Here is a 20,000-nt window from a genome sequence, read left to right as displayed (position 1 = left end):
TTGGAGAAGGAAAACACTTTTTTTTTAATGGATATTGTTCCCGGGGGCCACTTCAACTTTTAGCATGAGGTCAACAAGCTGCTAGCAAAAACTTGATGAATGCAGCCATCACAAAACACCTTATTAATGCTTTGACCTCATCCGTCATCTAAATCCGTTAAGCACACCGGTTACACCTGACTATACTGTGGCATCTGTTGCTTCGGTCCACTCATTCAATACTGCAGCCAGTGGAGGTCTGTGGAACGCAGTGTGTGTGTGTGTGTGTGTGTGTGTGTGTGTGTGTGTGTGTGTGTGTATGTATGTATGTGTTTCATGGGGGGCTTAAGTAACTGAAACCTCCAGAGGAGAGACATACAAGCCCTCCTGATTATTCTGTCGTCCTCCTCCGTACACACACCCAAAGAAAGCAAAGCTCCTCAGCCCAAAAAAACACATTTGCCTCCCAGCAATGCGCCAGCAATTATCCTCAGCCCCTTTCCAAACCTGAGAACGGTGGAGGGGGAGAGATGCCAAAACTTAAACCCCAATGTTCGCTCAGCACTCGAGCCAACACAATCTATTCACTGGCGGAAACAAACGATTTGAAAACAAAACACACACAAAAAAGATAGAGAGAGAGAGAGAGAGAGAGACGCAGAGAGAGAGACAGAATGTTTAAGAAAAAAGAGGAAAAAGGAAGAGAGAAGAGAACATGAGGGGAGGACGAGAGGAAGGCGAAACGAGGTGAACCGATTTGTCCCTTTCATTTTCTCAAGCACACACACGCACACACACACACACAAAGCCCTCAGTAAGCACTGAGAGACAGAGAGAAACAAGCACTTTTTTGGCAAAGCCAGGAATGTTTGGAACCTGAAAACAATTATGCAATAAGGAGTCAGACCTTTCGCAGCCTGACCACCTACAGATGAGCTGAGCGCTCGCCCTGAGAACAGGGAGCGAGAAGCACACTCAGGCTTTGATGTAGTCCGCCATCTCCCCGCCAGACACACACACACACACACATATACCAGAACCCATACCCCAGTCAATCTCCAATCACACTACATTGCGTGTATGTCCCTATATGGAACTAGTTAATCAATAAAAAAAAACAGCAATTCACCTCATAACCAAGGTTATTTAATTTGCTCCTAACCAAGCTCCATATCCAGGGGGGATGTTTTGGATGTACTACTTGGCTACCGTTAGCCAAACCACACACACAACAATACTTTCCATCCCATCTGAGAGAGCTACTTGCTGCTGTGATAGATTAAAGTAGTGCATGTTTGAGGTTGTGTTCTGACTGACAGCAGAGACTAAATAAGCCCAGGTGAAACACACACACAGCCCACACACACACATATAGCACACAGTGCATGTACACACACACACACACACACACACACAGTGCACACACACACACACACACACACACACACACACACACACACACACACACACACACACACACACACACACACACACACAGCACACATGCACACACACACACACACACACACACACACACACTCTCAGTGCTGACCTCTCCTCGCGGGCGTGCCTGGCTTCTTCCATTTTGTCCACATAGTCCCGACTGTACAGAGAAATAGAAAGAGAGGAGAGAGAAGAGGGCATGATGGATGGGTCAGTGATGTCCTGCTGACCTCCACCTCATGCAGCCACAGGACAGTGAGAAGGAAGCACACTCAGGAGGAAGTGAGTGTTATATAGACAATGACCGTGAAACGGCTAATGTGTGAAACGGCTAATGTGTGAAACAGATAAAGAGGACTCAATGGGGACACACTGAGGAACCTCTGAATGTTTATTGAGAGACAATCAAGTGTTCCATTTTGAAGTGATGCAGGTGATGGTTCCTGTGTTTCTATGACAATGATCATTGTTAAAGAAAATACGCAAAATGAATGAAATGGAACTGAATTGAATAGAAATGTATTGCAGCAGGTTTAGCTTGATACAGTCTGGCAGAAAAACAGCATGTGAACATGTGAAGTGTAAGACTGGTCTGAAAACAAGCAGTCTGCAGATGTTTATTTAGATAAAAACATAACTTGCAAACTCGTAATATAATTAAGATGTAATGCATCAATAAGTCCCCATTGACCTACAGCATATGAGATAGTGCACCTGTCTGAGCCTAAGTACTCAGCTGTAGAAGATATGACAAAAAGTAAACATCCATTTACAGTGTTTGTTTGTGTGTGTGTGTGTGTGTGTGTGTGTGTGTGTGTGTGTGTGTGTGTGTGGGGATGTGTGTGTGTGTGTGTGTGTGTGTGTGTGTGTGTGTGTGTGTGTGTGTGTGTGTGTGTGTGTGGGGTGTGTGTGTGTGGGGATGTGTGGGGTGTGTGTGTTTGTGTGTTTGGGGATGTGTGCTCACCTGAATCGATTCCTCTCCTCCCTCTCGATCTTCTGCAGGCGTTCCTCTCTCTCCATGCGTCTCCTCTCGCGCTCCGCGGCCAGAGACTCCTGGTGCTGCCGGTAGGAGGAGGACAGCAGACCTCCCAGAGGAGGCCTGGGAGCGAGGGAGCGAAGGAAGGAGGGAGGAGGGAGGGAGAGAAAATATGAGACAGGATATACTAACATGTCACGTATGACCTAACAGTAACAGTGAGGTTGGAGAATGGCAATGTGTCTCAATGGTGTAGCTGAGTCTGTGATATAGCTGTGTGTGTGTGTGGGGGGGGGCTCTATCTCTGGGGGGGGGGGGGTGCATATGTGTGGGTGTATTTCTGTGTGTGTGTGTGTGTGTGTGTGTGTGTGTGTGTGTGTGCATGTGGCTTTTTCTCAGACCCGGCTGCAGAGTACAGTGGGGGGGACAGAGAGGGCATTTGCGATCTCCAAGGGGGCACTTTTTATTATTCCGGGGGGTGGGGGGGAGGTGAGTTCATCAACTGTCACAGTTGATGAATTGATAGCCTAATGTTAAGCTGTGTTCTAACACAGGTAGCTTACCACCAAGGCTCTACATGCATGTTGCTGACTGCTGATAACTTTGCCTGTCTGACGAATTTTATCTCCGCGATTGACTTTGTTTTGACAAGAACAAACTAGTTTATTTGTATGCATGAGTAGCCTATTGAACTTAATTTGCGCTGTGGTGTTGATAATGCTAACCTTTAGTGAACACTGAGCTGAACAATCTTGGATTGTTCTGATTCAAGTAACCTAGGCTACGGAGGGGCGTCTCCATTATGTGTGTGTGTGTGTGTGTGTGTGTGTGTGTGTGTGTGTGTGTGTGTGTGTGTGTGTGTGCGCGCGCATGCAAGAGAGTGAGAGTGGGAGACAAGGAGGCTATGTGAGTTTTCTGCCGCTGCATGTAGCACGGATGAAGACCATATCTACGTGAAATAGTAACAAAATAGAAACGTAATAGCCTACAGTATGTGGTGGTCACACTAGGGGGGCACAGATTTGATTTGATTTGATTTGATTTGATTTGATTTGATTTGATTTGAGATTTGATTTCTTTATACTGTATCTCCTCTCACCTGTCTGCATTGTTTGCAGGTGCAAAGGGAGGATTGATAAACTTCCCATTCCTGTGTGATCATAAGACAAAGACACACAGAGAGAGAGAGAGAGAGGGAGAAAGAGAGAGAGAGAGTCGTTCAGTCAGTCATTAACATGTAATCTGATGTCCTGAAAGGGTGAGGAGGTTAAGGTGCTAATCTCATCAGCTAGCAGTGATTCTGTTTGCCACACCTACAGTGAAGTCCACATTACTGGGTAGGACACACACATAGCATGACTAAGATACCTCTACCCACAATTAAACAGCAGATTCACAAAGCATTGAAGGTTCCGGAAGCAAATTAAAGTGACAAAGAGCAAACATAACACATCAAACCTAACAGAAGCCAAAGCGTTAGCCAGAGTTGGTTAGACTGATTTGGATCAGTCACAGTGAAAGCCGGAAAGATGTCAAGTGCTCTAATTAAGTAGCAAGTGAATGAAAAGAAGATTGAAATGAAACTGGTGTTAACAAAGTGAAAAGAAAAAGATTGTGGTAGATGTGGATCATCTGGTAGGCACTGGTAGGCATGGGCGGGTGACTCGGTGTGGTTTGTTTTGACTTAAGCAGTGCAGGGTGAGTGAGATATCTACAAGAAGTGTTGAAAGCAAGAACAAAGTCAAGGAGTCTTATTATTCAGCAGTGAAAAATACGAAGAGAAAGGAACAAGGTCCGTGAGGGGGGGAAGAGAAGCTGTGGTGTCAGAAAGTGCCAACTACATTTTGTGGCAGTGGGGAGGGTGCTTTCTTTCCCCCAAGGGGATTATGGGAAATGTAGTTTTTTTTATTCTTCCAAGTCTTCCTTCTGACCTGTCCCCCTTAGATTTGTCCGGCGACGTCTCTTCCTCCTTCTCCTCCTGGAGGTCGTAGGAGAAGAGGTGGAAGGGCGAGTGGGGCAGGTAGGGGAGGCGCTCCATGGGCCGAGGGGTCACCTCCGATGCCGACGGCACGCTGACGGACGACCTGCGGCGGACGAGGAGCGATGCCAGGAGCGAGGGCTGTGGGCTGGGGTCAGGGGAGGTGACGGCCACCCACGGAGGAGAGGATTCTGCACTCGTCTTTTTCTTCCTCCTCTCTCCCTCCTTGGTCTCATCCCTCTTTATCGGAGTCCTGGCTGTGGCTGGCGTGATGGGCTTGTTTGCTGATGTTGGTGTTGATGGCGGTTTTGGTGCTTGTGTTTGCTTGGCACTAGATCCACTGAAGCAACAGGGAGGGGAGAGGGATGCAGGAGAGAAGCAGAGATGAAAGTGGGGACATTCTAGAGATAGTTCTAGAATGGCTGCACTGGGATATGGGTTCTAGAGCATTCCAGAATATCAGAACTATTTAAACACGACTTTCAGGAGCATGAGATGGGACATGAAGAGCGGCTGAACAGAGTTCTACAACTGCTTTACATACTACTCATTTGTGTGTGTGTGTGTGTGTGTGTGTGTGTGTGTGTGTGTGTGTGTGTGTGTGTGTGTGTGTGTGTGTATGTGTGTGTTTATATCTGCGTATGTGTGTGTGTGTCTGTGTGTGTGTGTGTGTGTGTGTGTGTGTGTGTGTGTGTGTGTGTGTGCGCACCTACAGAGGTGAGAGGGAGAGAGGGGGGGGTTGACCCTGCAGTCCTGCGGTACCTGAGGCCACCCTGACCAGAGGACTGCCCCTCCCCCTCCTCCTCCTCCGTTTCCGACTCTGTTACCAGCTCCTCTTCTTCCTCCTCCTCCTCATACTCCTCCTCTCTGCTGCGGAGGAGGGAGGGATGGATGGAGGAAGCACAGAGAGAAAGAGAGAAAAAAGAGAGAAGACAAAGGAGGAAAGGAGAAGAGGACAAATCATGCGAGGGCACAGACATGACATCCTGAGCGGTTAACAGACATGACATCCTGAGCGGGTAACAGACATGACATCCTGAGCGGGTAACAGACATGACACCCTGAGCAGGTAACAGACATGACAGAGACAGAGAGACAGAGAGACAACAGCACAAGATTGTCGATGTTCCAGACATCATTAAAACTGAGAACGACAACTTGACATACTATGGAATGTTGGGCTAGCACTGCAGACAATAACCCAATGACAAGATTCTGACAGAGACATCAGAGATCTGGTCATGCGACTGCAAATTGATTTAAAACAAGTCTTTGTAAACTGCTGTGCACATGCTGTGTATGTGCGTGTGTGCGTGTGTGTGTGTGTGTGTGTGTGTGTGTGTGTGTGTGTGTTGATGGCCTGGCAAAAAACTCTAAATTGATTTAAAATGAGCCATCAAAAACCTACTGTCTGTGTTTGTGTGTGCTGTGTGTTTGTGTGTGTGCATGAGCGTGTGCGTGTGTGAATGTGTGTGTGTATGTGTGCGTGGTGTGAATATGTGTGTGTGTATGTATGTGTGTTGCTGTCCTGGCGAGGCATGCCTTTACACATGTTCAGGGGTGCGGAGGCCAAGGGTTCAGTGTTGGGGCTAACATGTTGACAGTCAAACAGGAACCAGATGAGGAGGCCGCGGCGTCGGCTTTTTTTCTCTCTTTTTCCACTTTTAACGGCATTCCTTTAACAAGGGATGGTGGACATTAACACAAGCATGTGAGATGGATACAATATTTATGAAAGCGATATGCCAGACGGGTGTTCCTCATGTTAGAGCGCACGTGTGGGGCTAGGTGAACATGTGTGTGTGTGTGTGTGTGTGTGTGTGTGTATGTGTGTGTGTGTGTGTGTGTGTGTGTGCGTGTGTGTCCATGTCTGTGATTAATGTCTCCACAAATGGGCGAATCCATAGAGATAAAACAATGTAGTAATTCACACCACCCAGAAAGAAGATGGAGCACATCAATAGTGTAGGTCTAACCTTACATATCTCACATCCTTTTCTCTCTCTGTCTGTCTCTCGCTCACTCTCAGCCACACACACTTTTAGACACACACACACACACACACACACACACACCCTTCTTCTCTCTAACACAGCAGCAGCAATATGCCTGTGTATATAACAGTTGTACACTCATGGCTTTAAACACCACCATTGTTACTACCACTGGCCTCTCATCCATGACTTCTACGGTGACAGCACTCTCTCTCTCTCTCTCTCACACACCACACACACACCACACACACACCACACACACACACACACACACACACACACACACACACGCACACAGACACACGCACACACGCACACAGACACAGTGAGAGAGCATTATCTCCAGCGCATGCTATTAGCAGTAGCAGTAGCTTAGCTCCAGCTGTGTGTGTGTGTGTGTGTGTGTGTGTGTGTGTGTGTGTGTGTGTGTGTGTGTGTGTGTGTGAGTATGTGACACCACACTACACCACTATACTTACATGGGCCAAGGACCAAAGTCTGCCTCATTCAGGCCCTGGTCCCCATAGGGCCCCAGAGCTCTGAGAGGAGCCAGGTAGCCAGGTGCCCAGGTGAGGAGGGGAGGGGGCAGGTGCCCAGGTGAGGGGGGAAGGGGTGGGAGGGAGGGGGAGGGAGGGGGATGGTGTAAGGGAGGAACGAGGGAAATAAAGGAGGGGCGGAAGGAGAGAGGAGAGACCAGGAGGGGGGGATCATTGTAGTAGACGTGTGTAAGGTGGTGGTAACGTTAAAGAGCGGAGGGATGGATGGATGGAGGGAGGAAGGGAGGGAACCGGATAGAGGAGGGGAGGAATGAGGGAAATGAAAGGAGGAGTGGAATGAAGCAGGAGAGGCCAGGAGGGGTGAGATCATAGTGCGTTAGATGGTGGGATGTTTAAAAGCGGATAGATGGATGGGTGGATGGATGGATGGAGAGGGGGAAAAGGGAGAAAGATAACACAGGTCAGCCACAGGGTAAAGGGGGAACAGGAATGTGATTGTTAACACTAGAGGGTGTGAGGGTGTGTCGTACACTAGAGGGTGTGAGGGTGTGTCGTACACTAGAGGGTGTGAGGGTGTATCGTACAGGGCCATGATCAGACCTGAGTCAGTGATATCATCTGCATTTACAATGAATGAATGAATGAATGAATGATTGGATAATTCTGCATTCTGCTTCACAGAATGTCCCCACATGGTACATGTGCTCTTTCCAATTCTAATAGATAACATAAAGACAACACAACACAGGTCTGATTCAGTCTCCGCTGAGTCTGAAACTCATTACCTGAAATCACCTCTACAGATCACCAATGAACTCACCAAACAGCAGTGTTTATGTGGCAGTGTGTGTGTGCCAACGCCATCACCACGTGTTGCTTTGGTGATAGAAACACACTTCCTCAAGTTGTCTGTTCACACACAACTAAATTCACAGTTTAAGTCTTAGGCCCCATATAGAGTCGTTATACTCAGTGACTGGTGAAGCCAGGACACAAGCATGTCCGTGTCATGCGGGTAGAAGCCAGTATACTGGACACTGGGCTACACGCCTGGTCAAACCTGACTGAGTAAACGTGAACTTACATCGACTGAAGGAGCTCAAACACCCAAGGAGTTCTGGGACAGAGAAACGTGTGGAAGCTTTGTCATCAGATTGGCAAAACATTTGGAAAATCTAGTATTGTGTGTATTTTTTTAATGCATGTGTGCATTCATGTGTGTGTATCTGTGTGTGGGCATGTGTCTGTGTGTGTGTGTGTGTGTGTGTGTGTGTGTGTGTGTGTGTGTGTGTGTGTGTGTGTGTGTGTGTGTGTGCGTGTGTGCATGTGTCTGTGTGTGTGTGTGTGTGTGTATGTGTGTGTGTCTGAAGACAGCATATAATGCAAAAGACAAAGAAAGAGACAGGTTTCTTTATCTCAATCTTCTCTCCAGACATCCCTCTCGTTCATCGTCATGTCATTCTTTCTTCATACTTTCTCTTTTCCCTTCTTTCTTTTTTATCTTTCTACCCTTTCCTCCCTGGTTCCCCCTCTCTCTCACCTCTCGCTCATGTCCTCGGACTTCTGCCCGTTGAAGGGCTGGAATCCCCCGCGGTGTGGGGAGGCGGGGCTTAGGGGAGAGGCGGGGCCGGTGCGTCCCAATGAGTGTCTCCGGCTGCGGCGCCTCTCCAGGCTGCGTTTGTCGTTGCTGCCCCCGACGCTGGTCCGCCGACGGTCCCTGCAGCCAGACGGCGGCGGCTCTGTTTCATTGTCGCCGTCCTCGTGCCGCAAAGCTGCCTGTGGGTCAAAGGTCATAAAGGGAGACCGTCAGCCATAACACATCACATCATTAAAGATCATTTAAATGAAAATTCCCATTTAATCCACATATAAGAAGCTGGCTGACTGTGTAGCATCTTATTGCTTAGTACTTCCAACAAGATATAGTCAGATAACTGGACTCAGTTGATTACAAGTTGCTTGCAGTCCAGTAGCACAGGAAGAGCACATCTCACCTCGTAGATGTTTAGCTGCTCCACCAGGTCCAGGTCGGTGCCCTTGCGGCCCAAGTGTCGTTTGGACACCACCTCCATGCCCTGCTCCTCTAGCACGTCCACCATGTCGTAGAACGAGTCCTGGTCCGGCAACGCCGCCAGGGTCTGGGGGAAGATAAAGACGGTCCAGATAAAGGACACTGGTATTTTTATCACCAGTTCAACCACATACAAGTCATATAGTACAGAGCATCAGCACACAAGACTGAAAGGCTGTCTACAGATAGGGCTTGGGTGCAGTGAGGGCTAGGTGTGCCTTTTGGTCTGTTGTGTTGAACTGTGGTTTGCTTGATTGCAGTGACAACAAGAACTCTTAGTGCTGCAAGTGTATAGCATCAGAAAGAATGTGTATTTTCTCTCTCTCTCTCTCTCTGTGTGTGTGTGTGTGTGTGTGTGTCACCTTGTTGATGAGGGTCATGGCATACACCAAAAGTTCAGTGTCTACCCCATCCTTCTCCTCCAAGATCTCCATAGCATTTGACCACTGCTTGCGTCCTGCAAAAAACAAATATAGAATACAGATTATTCACCAGTCAAAGTCTATTCATACGTTTAGGCCACATTCTCAGATGATCAAACAAAACTATTCTGAACTATTTTGAAATATTCGCTCTCCTTGTGTGTGTGTGTGTGTGTGTGTGTACCTCTCTTGAAGTCCACAGTGGAGATAGCCTGGATGAGCAGAGTGGCGTTACTCTCAGCATACTCCACAAACACCAGCAGTAGCTTGAGAGCTGTCTTCACCACCAGACGAAACTACAGAGGCAGGAGAGAGAGAAAACACACCCATCAGAGCTACAAACACACACACACACACACACACACACACACACACACACACACACCCATCAGAGCTACAAACAAACACACACACACACACACACACACACAAACAGCTGTTTGGACTAAATGCAATCTCTTGTTTTTTATTCAAGTCACAGGTGTGTGAGTGAGAATCTTGTTTATCTTCCTCTCTCCTCTTTTTTTCACTCAGCACCTTCCTCTCTCTCTCTCTCTCCATCTCCATTCCTGCAACCCCCCCCCACCCCCATCCTCACCACCTCACCCTGCCCCTGCTCTCTCATGTCCCCAGGATCGGGCAGCGGCACTGGGCCACCCAGGTGAGGAGAGTAGGGTAAGGAGTTCTCCAGACCCCTGGCCTCCTCCTCCTCCTCCACTGAGAGCATAAATCTCCACTGCCAGGGGAAATGCCACCACCACCACGGAGTGAGGGAAAACAGAACGGGGGAGGTACAAGCTAGAGAGTGTGAATGTGTGTATGTGTCACGTGTAAGTGTGTGTTTGAGTGTGTGAGTGTGTGTGTGTGTGTCTCTCTCTTGCTCATTTATGTGCATATGTTTGTGTGAGTGTGTGTGTGTGTGTGTGTGTGTGTGAGTGTGCCTGTGTGTGTGTGTGTGTGTGTTTGTGTGTGTGTGTGTGCGTGTGTGTGTGTGTGTGTAATGAGTTAGTGGGTGTGGGAGACAGAGAAATAGATAGGTTGAGAGCAACTGAGAGGAATGATAGAAAGAGTTTTTTTGCATTTTTTTCTTGTCAATTCTTTGTTGACAGAAATATTTGGACATACATCACAGACAACTTTGAATTGAACTAAATTTAAAGACATGAAAGACGAGACAGATAAAGGCAGAAGGGAGAGATAGATCGACAGATAGAGAAAGAGAGAGAGAAAGAGAGAGTGGAAAAAGAGTTGTTTGTTTGGATGTTGTGCACTGCTCATCTGTTGAGAGCTGACAGGGGGTAACCTAGCGTAGCATTGAGTCCCAAAACAGGCAGATCTATCAGACCGAGGTGGAACTCTGTACTTAGCATCAGCAGCGTGTGATGCGGGAACAGCTTTTGGCAGCTCAACAGACAGAAACGTTAAGGCTGGAATTTCCTCAAGAACACAGCTATCTCTCCTCTCTCTCTCCTCCTCTCCTCTCCTTCCCTCTCTTTCAAAGCTCAGAGTTCCATTCCCTCTTTCTTATCTGTCTTTCTGACACTCATTCCTTTCCTTCACACTTTCTCTTTATCTCTGTATCATTCTCTATTCTTTCACTCATTCCTTTCCCTTCTTTATTCTCTCCATCATTCCTTTCCCTTCTTTATTCTCTCCATCATTCCTTTCCCTTCTTTATTCTCTCCATCATCCCTTTCCATTTTATATTCTCTCACTCATTCCTTTCCCTTCTTTATTCTCTCCATCATCCCTTTCCCTTCTCTATTCTTTCACTCATTCCTTTCCCTTCTTTATTCTCTCCATCATTCCTTTCCCTTCTTTATTCTCTCCATCATTCCTTTCCCTTCTTTATTCTCTCCATCATCCCTTTCCATTTTATATTCTCTCACTCATTCCTTCCCCTCACATTATCTCCCTTTCTCATTGTTTTAATCGCCCATGCAGACACACACCTGGAAATGAAGAGAGAAGGTAGCGTGCAACATGTTCATAGACGGGGGGTGTGGGGTTTATCAGATGGTGGCAGGGAGAGACGCATCATTCACACCCACCATTCTTTTTTTTGCGCAGATAAGGCATCTAAGCAGGTGTGTGTGTGTGTGTGTGTGTGTGTGTGTTTATTTCTGTGTCAGTGTGCATGTATGTGGTAAATATGTCTACGTGTGTGTGTGTGTGTGTGTGTGTGTGTGTGTGTGTGTGTGTGTGTGTGTGTGTGTGTGTGTGTGTGTGTGTTTGTGTGTGTGTGTGCGTGCGTGCAGAGAGGGAAAAAGCTCTGAGTTATGCACAGCCGATTCCAACCTGGAGAGGCAAAACCTCCAAGTGTTGTGTCTATTGTCTGACATCTCGAAGCTCAACCCTTATTTGGTAGGCAAAAATACTTTTTTCTACCTTAGATAGACATGACAAGATCTGTTTGGACATCACCAATTCATTAGGTCTCTTGAGGAGAGGATGCTGGTTTTTGTCAAACACACACGCATGCACGCGCACACACAAACACACACACACACACGCACACACACACACACACACAGAGACACACATAAACACACACACACACACACACACACACGCACACACACACACACACACACACACACACGAAACGGCCCATGCTTGTAGATGAGAAAAGCATGTTGGCACTGTGGAGAGTGTCGGAGAGCTGAAGCTGGCACATTCTTGAAAAAATGTGTGTGTGTGTGTGTGTGTGTGTGTGTGTGTGTGTGTGTGTGTGTGTGTGTGTCTGTGTGTGTGTGTACGGGCATCTTACCTTGGAACCAATCAGTGTGTATAGCCACTGGACAGTCTCCGTGTGACCTATGACCCCGTTCATCCCGTCCACATACAGCATGATCTGACCCAAAGCTGCAAGTGGAATCATGATGGTTAAAGGTTAAAGGTTAAAGGTAAATATCACTTTAGGGATTCTGATGATACACATAGTCTACTGTACTGTATAAATGGATATCATATGTCAGAAACAGCACTGCCATTTTTGAAACGGCAGTAATGTGGCCAAATTAAAATTGAGGGCTGTTCAAACACATTTCTTTTTTTAAATAAAACTAACCCTCAGATGGCGCCATTTTACTTTACTTAGCAGCAGGCTGTAGCCTACAGTTAGTGATGTATTATAATACCCCCACAATAAATCCTCCACCACATACACCCACCCGTCCCACCACACACACAATAACTCATCACAGACATGAATGTCTCAGTCCACTTAGTGTGTTCTGGCTGAGTGGACTGACAAGCTGACCGGTTCTCACAGAAGCCCTCGCTAACAGGCCATCAGGGAATATCAACTTACACTTACATTCACTCACCGAATCTAAATCAATCCAGCGTGAAATAGCCTCCCTCATTTTAAATACTGTATGCGAAACAGTTGCCTTCAAAAAGCACAAACCCTCATTGACAAACGCTGTCATCAATGTCTTCAATACAACTGATTATGCTCTATGTAGATGACATGACAAAACTGCATGCTCACAGAAATCTGACATATCACCAAAAAATATGGCTTTGGTGCCAAGACCTTATGCTGACATAAAGTAAAATAAATGTGGGGCTGAGTGTGTGGAAGTGGTCATAGCACTGCAGCATCCAGTTTGATAGAGACTCCGAGGTCAGAAAGAGAACTCAGGATAATGGCAGGCTACTCAAAGCATAGAGAGGGAGCTCACAAAGAGCTATTGCTATCGCTAATGGCTCTGCAGCAGACGATAGTGTCAAGTTCCGGCACTCTCAAAGCCTCTCAATATTTAATGATCACGCATCCTTTTGTCTACACTGCCCAACCTTCCATACAGACCAACCTTCTAACCTTCGCACACACACAAGCATACACACACGCACACTCTCACACATGCAGGGAGGGAGACGGAGGTAGTTTTATGTTAAAGGAGAGTGAGAGTCTTTGGGTATATTGTTAACACTCCTGCTGATTGATTTTGTCATGTACATTTAGGTCTGCAAGTCATGGCTTTGATGTGGGCTTGTAGAACATAAGGGAAGTGTGTGTCGGTGTGTGTGTGTGTACAGTATGTGTGTGTGTGTCTGTGTGTGTGTCTGTGTGTGTGTGTGTGTGTGTGTGTGTGTGTGTGTGTGTACAGTATGTGTGTGTGTGTGTGTACAGTATGTGTGTGTGTGTGTGTGTGTGTGTGTGTGTGTGTGTGTGTGTGTGCGTGTATTGCCTCAGTCTGTGTTTGTGTGTGAGAGAGAATGTGTGTGTATGTGTGTGCATGTGTGAGTGTGTGTGAAAGAGAGAAGGTGTGTGTGTGTATGTGTGTGAGAGAGAGAAGGTGTGTGTGTGTATGTGTGTGTCTGTGAGAGAGAGAGAGAGAATGTGTGTGTGTGTGTGTGTGTGTGTGTGTGTGTGTGTGTGTGTGTGTGTGTGTGTGTGTGTGTATTGTCTCAGTCTAACAATGCTACATGTAGGTAGGCTCAGGGTGCCACTAGACCTCCTGCACCCCTCCAACCCCACCAGCCCCAGTACTCCCTGGAAGGGTGTTTGTGTTTGTGTGTGTGTGTGTGTGTGTGTGTGTGTGTGTGTGTGTGTGTGTGTGTGTGTGTGTGTGTGTGTGTGTGTGTGTGTGTGTGTGTGTGTGTGTGCGGGTGTGTACTCCCAGCTGTACTCGTGTTCCACACTTAACACTCGGCTGGATTACTAGCAGGAGCTCTGAGGGCCAACTTGCCACATACCTACATGTGTTCACGATCGCTCGTTTCTTTTTCTCCCTTTCTCCCAATCGACGGTCACCCACGTTCTGCGCGTCTCACATGCTTAAGACACGCCGTCGTGAAAACAAACGGCACATAATCATTTCCACATGTCAGGGCTCGACAAGTGACATAAACGATCGGAATTTCTGACCCGATATATTTAAACTCCGAAAGTGGAATTTTACCCAAAAGGATCATGGGAGTCCCTGTAGGACCTATGTAAACTCATAAGGGGCCATGGGTTACGTCTGTGGCTGTGAAGGACAGAAGAAAAACCTATGAGATCAGACCCCACAAATTACACTTCAGAGACATGTGGCCTTTCACAGGAATAATTAATAGCCAATCGTCAGACCTGCTAATAACGAACACACACTAAGTGTAATTGCATTTAGACAAGGTCTATTAGGACTGCTGTCTGTTTGGATAATATAATAACACATAAACACAGATGTAGGCCAGTTTAGAAAGTGCTGAACCTAACCTACAGAATGGGGGCCCTCGAAGCGTGTATGGTTTCTCTTTCTATTTGTATCTCTCTATGTTTTAGCATGTGTGTGTGTGTGTGTGTGTGTGTGTGTGTGTGTGTGTGTGTGTGTGTGTGTGTGTGTGTGTGTCTGCCTGCACAGGCATTTCAAAAGAATGACATTAAATTTACAGCTGTCCATATAACAGTGTTTTTTTCCCCACCTGTCTGAACATGTGGAACTTCACCTTGCATATTTAACAATGCCATGACCTAATCGGACATCTATTCAATCTTAAACTGCTCTTTATCATGAATGCAGTCACGGTTAGGTTCAATACAGTTAATGCTTTCCTCTTGTTTCCTGATCTTCATCTCAACAAAACTCTTAGCTGTCGGCTTATCCATGGCTTTCATTGTCTGCATGTGTGAGGCAGACAGACCAAAAATCAACATGCCTTCGTTAAGCACAACCCTCAGTTTGACAGCGACATCCTTTGATGCTAAGATCAATGTCTTCAAAAGTAGCCTGCCTCATTATAAACATTCCACATTGATGCTGTCGGGATGGGATGGGTTGGCATCAGAGAAAAGATAGCTTTAGCGAAATTTTAGACTCGTAGGCACGCATTTCATTCACAACATGCTAACCAATCACAGTTTAGAAGAGAATACCTCTAGGAAGTCAAGATGCCACGTCATCCATTCAATTCTTTCTGATCAATCATAGATTTTAATCGGTGGTGTACGTAAAATGGACTAGGAAGTTACACTGCCTACGACATTCATTCAGAAACTCTCTCGTCTGTAGATGTAGCATGAGTTTCATTGTCTATATATGTGTGATACAGCCATATGATCGATATTTATACCACATCAACCACAAACAAGCACTCTGAAAACGAAGGTGTTAGAAACAACACAAACTGTGTTGTCCCTATCTGGACATAGAGATGTGTTAAAAAACAACGCAAGTTGTGCTATTTTCAACACATCCGTTGTAAGAGCGTACACAGTATAACCAAAGCAATGTGTTAGAAACAACAGAAATATTGTTGTATCTATCTGGACATATTGATGCGTTAAAAACAACACAAGTTGTGTTATTTTCAACATATTTGCTTTAGTACTAAGGTGTCGTCCACACGGAAACAATGAAAATGTGTATTTTCGTGAAAAAGGAATGCTTTTTACTGTTTTGACCTTGCGTCCACGCGACTACGGCGTTTTACGCACTTTTTTCGATAAAAGGGTTCCAGAGCAGGATTTTTGTTAAATCGTCACCCTTTAGTGGCCGTGTGGACAGGCAATAAGATTACAGTGGAGGAGCTGTGGCAGCACGGTGGGTGTTTTCACAGTGTGTCTAGTATGGACCCTTTCAAGAGAGTTCCATTATCAGCATCATAGTTGGCCCCACAAGACTTCCTTTTTAACATTCCATATGTTATCTTAATGCAGAGGAAGTAGATTGGGGCCCAAATAGAACGTTCAAACATTGTTTTTGTTTTTATTGTTGAAAGGGTCTATAGGTAATACAGACGTACAATGGACATTTGTCTGACGTACAATGACATTTGTCTGCACCATGAACTGGGCTTGTGTGGTGCACACACAGGTGCAGTAGTGTCAGTGCAGTGGATGAGCGGAGCCCCACCTCTCAGGATGTAGTTCTGATAGTTCTGGTCAGCCTCCGCCCCGACCTTAATGAGGCAGGTCAGACCCTCCGCCATCACAAACTCATGCACCAGGTCTTTGTCATCCTGTGAAAAACACACACACATACACATACACACATTCATATTACACACACACATTACACACACAAAGACAAACGCACACAGAGAAGCACAAGCATGCGCACACACACACACACACACACACACACACACACACACACACACACACACACACACACACACACACACAGAGAGAGAGAGAGAGAAAGAGAGAGAGATCTCAGTCAAGATTAATTTCATAATATAATCTGCTACTGTTTTTGGCAAGCAAAACATTATTTATGTGGGAAGATTCCTGTGAAAGTACTTGTGATAATATATTAAGACAGGAAAGAGATGTGAACTCTATTTGTTTGAGAAATGGACACTCTTCTGAGAAGGCAAAGATTAACTTGTGATGCAATGTAATGCAACAAACAGACATGACTTTGTTGTTGTGTGTTGTTGTGTGAGCCCTACAATGCCACCAGAAGGGGGCAGTAGTTTGCCTGCCCTGTTGGATTGCATGAGGCATGGTATTTGTCACAGTAAATAGCCACAAGGAAGCTGCATGCAAAGAAGCATGTGTAGAATACATAGACTTTCTGATAGTGATTTTCTGCTGATCAATGACTGCCCACTGTATCTTGTTAGGGAAGAGGCAAAGGGGTTGCAACTTTATTGTTACTCAGATGACATCTATGGCTAAAAATAAATGGTCTCCCTCTTAACTTCACAGTTTGAGACTCATCCAATGTCCCAGGGAGCTCTTTTCCCACGATGAGCAGTTTGTTCAGGTTAATATACGGGGGACTATTTACCTGTTAGACAGGCAATTCAACATACGCAATTCAACCTTGAGATGACAGTCATGTGTCATGTGTCATATCTACTTTATGCACTATGTAAATAAGAAAGACGGAATACAGTTAAGGCTTCGCGTCTATGTAATAAAAATTGAAACTTCCCCAAGGGAAGGTGTGAAAAGGTTGAAGGTTGTTGTAACGTTGTTATTGTGACATTGTAAGAAATATTAAAGGATTTCATGACTTTGAAGTCTGGTTGAAACACTAGTTGGTTGAAAGAGTCTGAGCTGAGGGAAAAAAGTGCAGCTTTGGTTATTGTTCTCCAAAATAGAGGTCTCTCTCTCTCTTCCTCTCTCCCTCTCTCTCTCGCTTTGTTTCTCTTCATCCGTCTTTCTGTCTGTCTGTCTCTCTCTCTCTCACTCTCTCTCTCTCTCTCTCTCTCTCTGTCTCACAGGCCACGTGGAGCTGCCTGTCGTCACGGAAACACACAGCTGCCACGGTGACCAGCTCTGGCAGAAGAAGGGCCTGGCCTGCTGTGCTGTCCTACCACCACTACAGCTGTCACAACCCAGGACACCACAACACTACTGAGGCTAATAATGCTGCTGCTACTACTACTACTACTACTGCTACTACTACTACTACTACTACTACCACCACTACAGCTGACACAACCTAGGACACTACTACACTACTGAGGCTAACAGTGTTGCTACTACTACTACTACTACTATACTACTACTACTACTACTACTACTACTACTACTACTACTACTACCACCACTACAACTATCACAACCCAGGACACCACAACACTACTGAGGCTAATAATGCTGCTGCTACTACTACAACTACTACTGCTACTACTACTACTACCACCACTACAGCTGACACAACCTAGGACACTACTACACTACTGAGGCTAACAATGTTGCTACTACTACTACTACTACTACTACTACTACTACTACCACCACTACAACTGTCACAACCTACAGTAGGACACTACTACACTACTGAGGCTAACAATGTTGCTACTACTACTACTACTATCACTACTACTACTACCACCACTACAGGGTGCTACTACTACTACTGGTACTAATAATAACAATAATAATAATAATACTGCTGCTGCTACTACTACTACTAACACTAGCACTGTTAATCCAACTGTTACAATGTTTGTTATATATAGCTTATAGTGTCAGAAGGACAATCATCACTAACAAGTGGTCCTACTGCTACAAGTATGGCAAATTGAACATAAAATAAACATTAAAAGTAAAACTTTATTTTACCTGAAATATCTGTTTGAGGGAAAACAGTGCCCTCCTCAAGTCACGTCCATTGGAGTTGTACAGCTTCTCTGCAGATAGAGACAGAGATCAAGAGAGATAGATAGATAGATAGAGAGAGAGAAAGAGAGAGAAAGAAGTAGTTAGTTAAAAGGGTCAGCTGCAAATCCCTTCCACATTTATCACTCTTTCCCCCCATCCCCTTTTCCTAGAGACAGCATCACCCAGCAGGAGTAGCAGCTGTGCTCCTCACCACCACACTTCCTCGGCTCTGAGCATGACGCAAACACTAATAAAGCAGCACATGGCACACTGTCGCCCAGGCAACGCACAAACACACAGCACCTGACATTTCAGGGCCTTCTGACGGCCGTCTCTGGAGCTTATCGCATGCTACTTCTGTTTGGGTACTTTGGAGGAAGCAATTTGATTTGATTGACGGAGAGGTCGTCCAATCACTTTACGAGAGTGGGCCAAGGACAGCCAACTGGAGAGGCAAGACGAGAGTGACCACTTGACCTGTCCCAACCTATTAAGAGTCAATCCATCATTCTTATCAAACTAAACTTAGTCTGGCAAGCACTGATATTTCACACCATGTCACCCTCACTGACTAATACACACACACACATACACACACACACACACACACACACACACACACACGCATGCACAGACACGCAAACACTCACAGCATGTCATATCGCAAATGGGCACAAACACATTCAAAACACATTCACATTTTTCCTTTCTAGTGCCCTCTCACATACACATAGTAGAATTGATTCACAGAAAAAATACTCACACATACGTACACACACATATAGAATCTCACACACAGACACACACAACCCCACCCACCATCCACTCACAGTACACACACCCACAGCAGACATGAAAACACACGACAGAAGCGTGCTGAGGTTTTGTTCTCCCAAGGACAGAAGGCAGTGGAGACACTTTCCCTTTCTCTCTCCCTTTCTTTCTTTCTCTCTCTATCCTCTGTCCCTTTCTCTCCCTCTCTCTCCCTTTCTCTGTCCCTTTCTCTCTTACTCTCTCTCTCTCCCTCTCCCCAAATGACAGAGAGCCCAGCCCACCCAGTGGCCTCAATACCCCACTGCTGTCTCACTGCCAGCAGCTCATTAACATTCCATAACAGCACTTATCACTCTGTGTGTGTGTGTGTGTGTGTGTGTGTGTGTGTGTGTGTGTGTGTGTGTGTGTGTGTGTGTGCGTGTGTGTGTGTGTATCAGAGTGGATTTATGTACTGCATGAGCATGCTTTGACAACCTGCCTACAGTATAACTGTATATGTATACCACATTTATCATTTAAATGCCAGAGTCTGCATATGTATTTCCTGTATATATTATGTGGAGAGTGCTTCGGTGATAGAGAGAGAAAGAATCTATAGGTTTATGAGGTCAACCATTGCATCTGTAAACAACAGGGATCAACAGGCCTTGTTCTCCAGAGGCATTTCTCCCTTGCACCAACAAAGCCCTCCTCTGGTCATTCCAGGTGGCTGAGGGGGGCAGTGAAGGCCAGAGAGAGGTGCTAGAGTGTGGGGTGTCATGTGGGTTCGCCTGGCTCCGCCTGCTGTCTGCCTGGATGTCAGTGGTCAGTG

At 46.0% G+C, this 20,000-nt stretch overlaps 1 protein-coding gene across 7 annotated transcripts in view; it reads right to left on the bottom strand.

Annotated features, from left to right (window-relative positions):
- The window catches only part of fhod3a (formin homology 2 domain containing 3a), a 94,112-nt gene that overhangs the window by 26,789 nt on the left and 47,323 nt on the right, over positions 1–20,000 (bottom strand). For 2 of the 7 annotated variants that reach the window (XM_076302150.1, XM_076302152.1), the window contains exons 4-16: positions 18,377–18,444; positions 16,209–16,314; positions 12,131–12,225; positions 9,545–9,656; positions 9,301–9,395; positions 8,862–9,005; positions 8,408–8,643; positions 7,952–7,984; positions 5,139–5,246; positions 4,330–4,716; positions 3,498–3,548; positions 2,387–2,521; positions 1,532–1,582 (exon numbers count right to left, since the gene is read on the bottom strand). In XM_076302150.1, coding sequence (XP_076158265.1) covers positions 1,532–1,582; positions 2,387–2,521; positions 3,498–3,548; positions 4,330–4,716; positions 5,139–5,246; positions 7,952–7,984; positions 8,408–8,643; positions 8,862–9,005; positions 9,301–9,395; positions 9,545–9,656; positions 12,131–12,225; positions 16,209–16,314; positions 18,377–18,444 — 1,621 coding nt within the window. The remainder of the gene's footprint in view (positions 1–1,531; positions 1,583–2,386; positions 2,522–3,497; positions 3,549–4,329; positions 4,717–5,138; positions 5,247–7,951; positions 7,985–8,407; positions 8,644–8,861; positions 9,006–9,300; positions 9,396–9,544; positions 9,657–12,130; positions 12,226–16,208; positions 16,315–18,376; positions 18,445–20,000) is intronic. The other 5 variants (XM_076302151.1, XM_076302154.1, XM_076302153.1 and 2 more) reach the window with 5 other exon arrangements.

Source organism: Alosa pseudoharengus, unplaced genomic scaffold (genome assembly GCF_046254945.1).
Source record: "Alosa pseudoharengus isolate Yale_2024_CS ecotype anadromous, Long Island Sound unplaced genomic scaffold, YU_APseudo_1.1 YU_APseudo_1.1_scf_23, whole genome shotgun sequence".
Taxonomy (NCBI): Eukaryota; Metazoa; Chordata; class Actinopteri; order Clupeiformes; family Clupeidae; genus Alosa; species Alosa pseudoharengus.
Note: the sequence above shows the minus strand (reverse complement) of the source record. Positions and strands in the feature narration are given on the sequence as shown.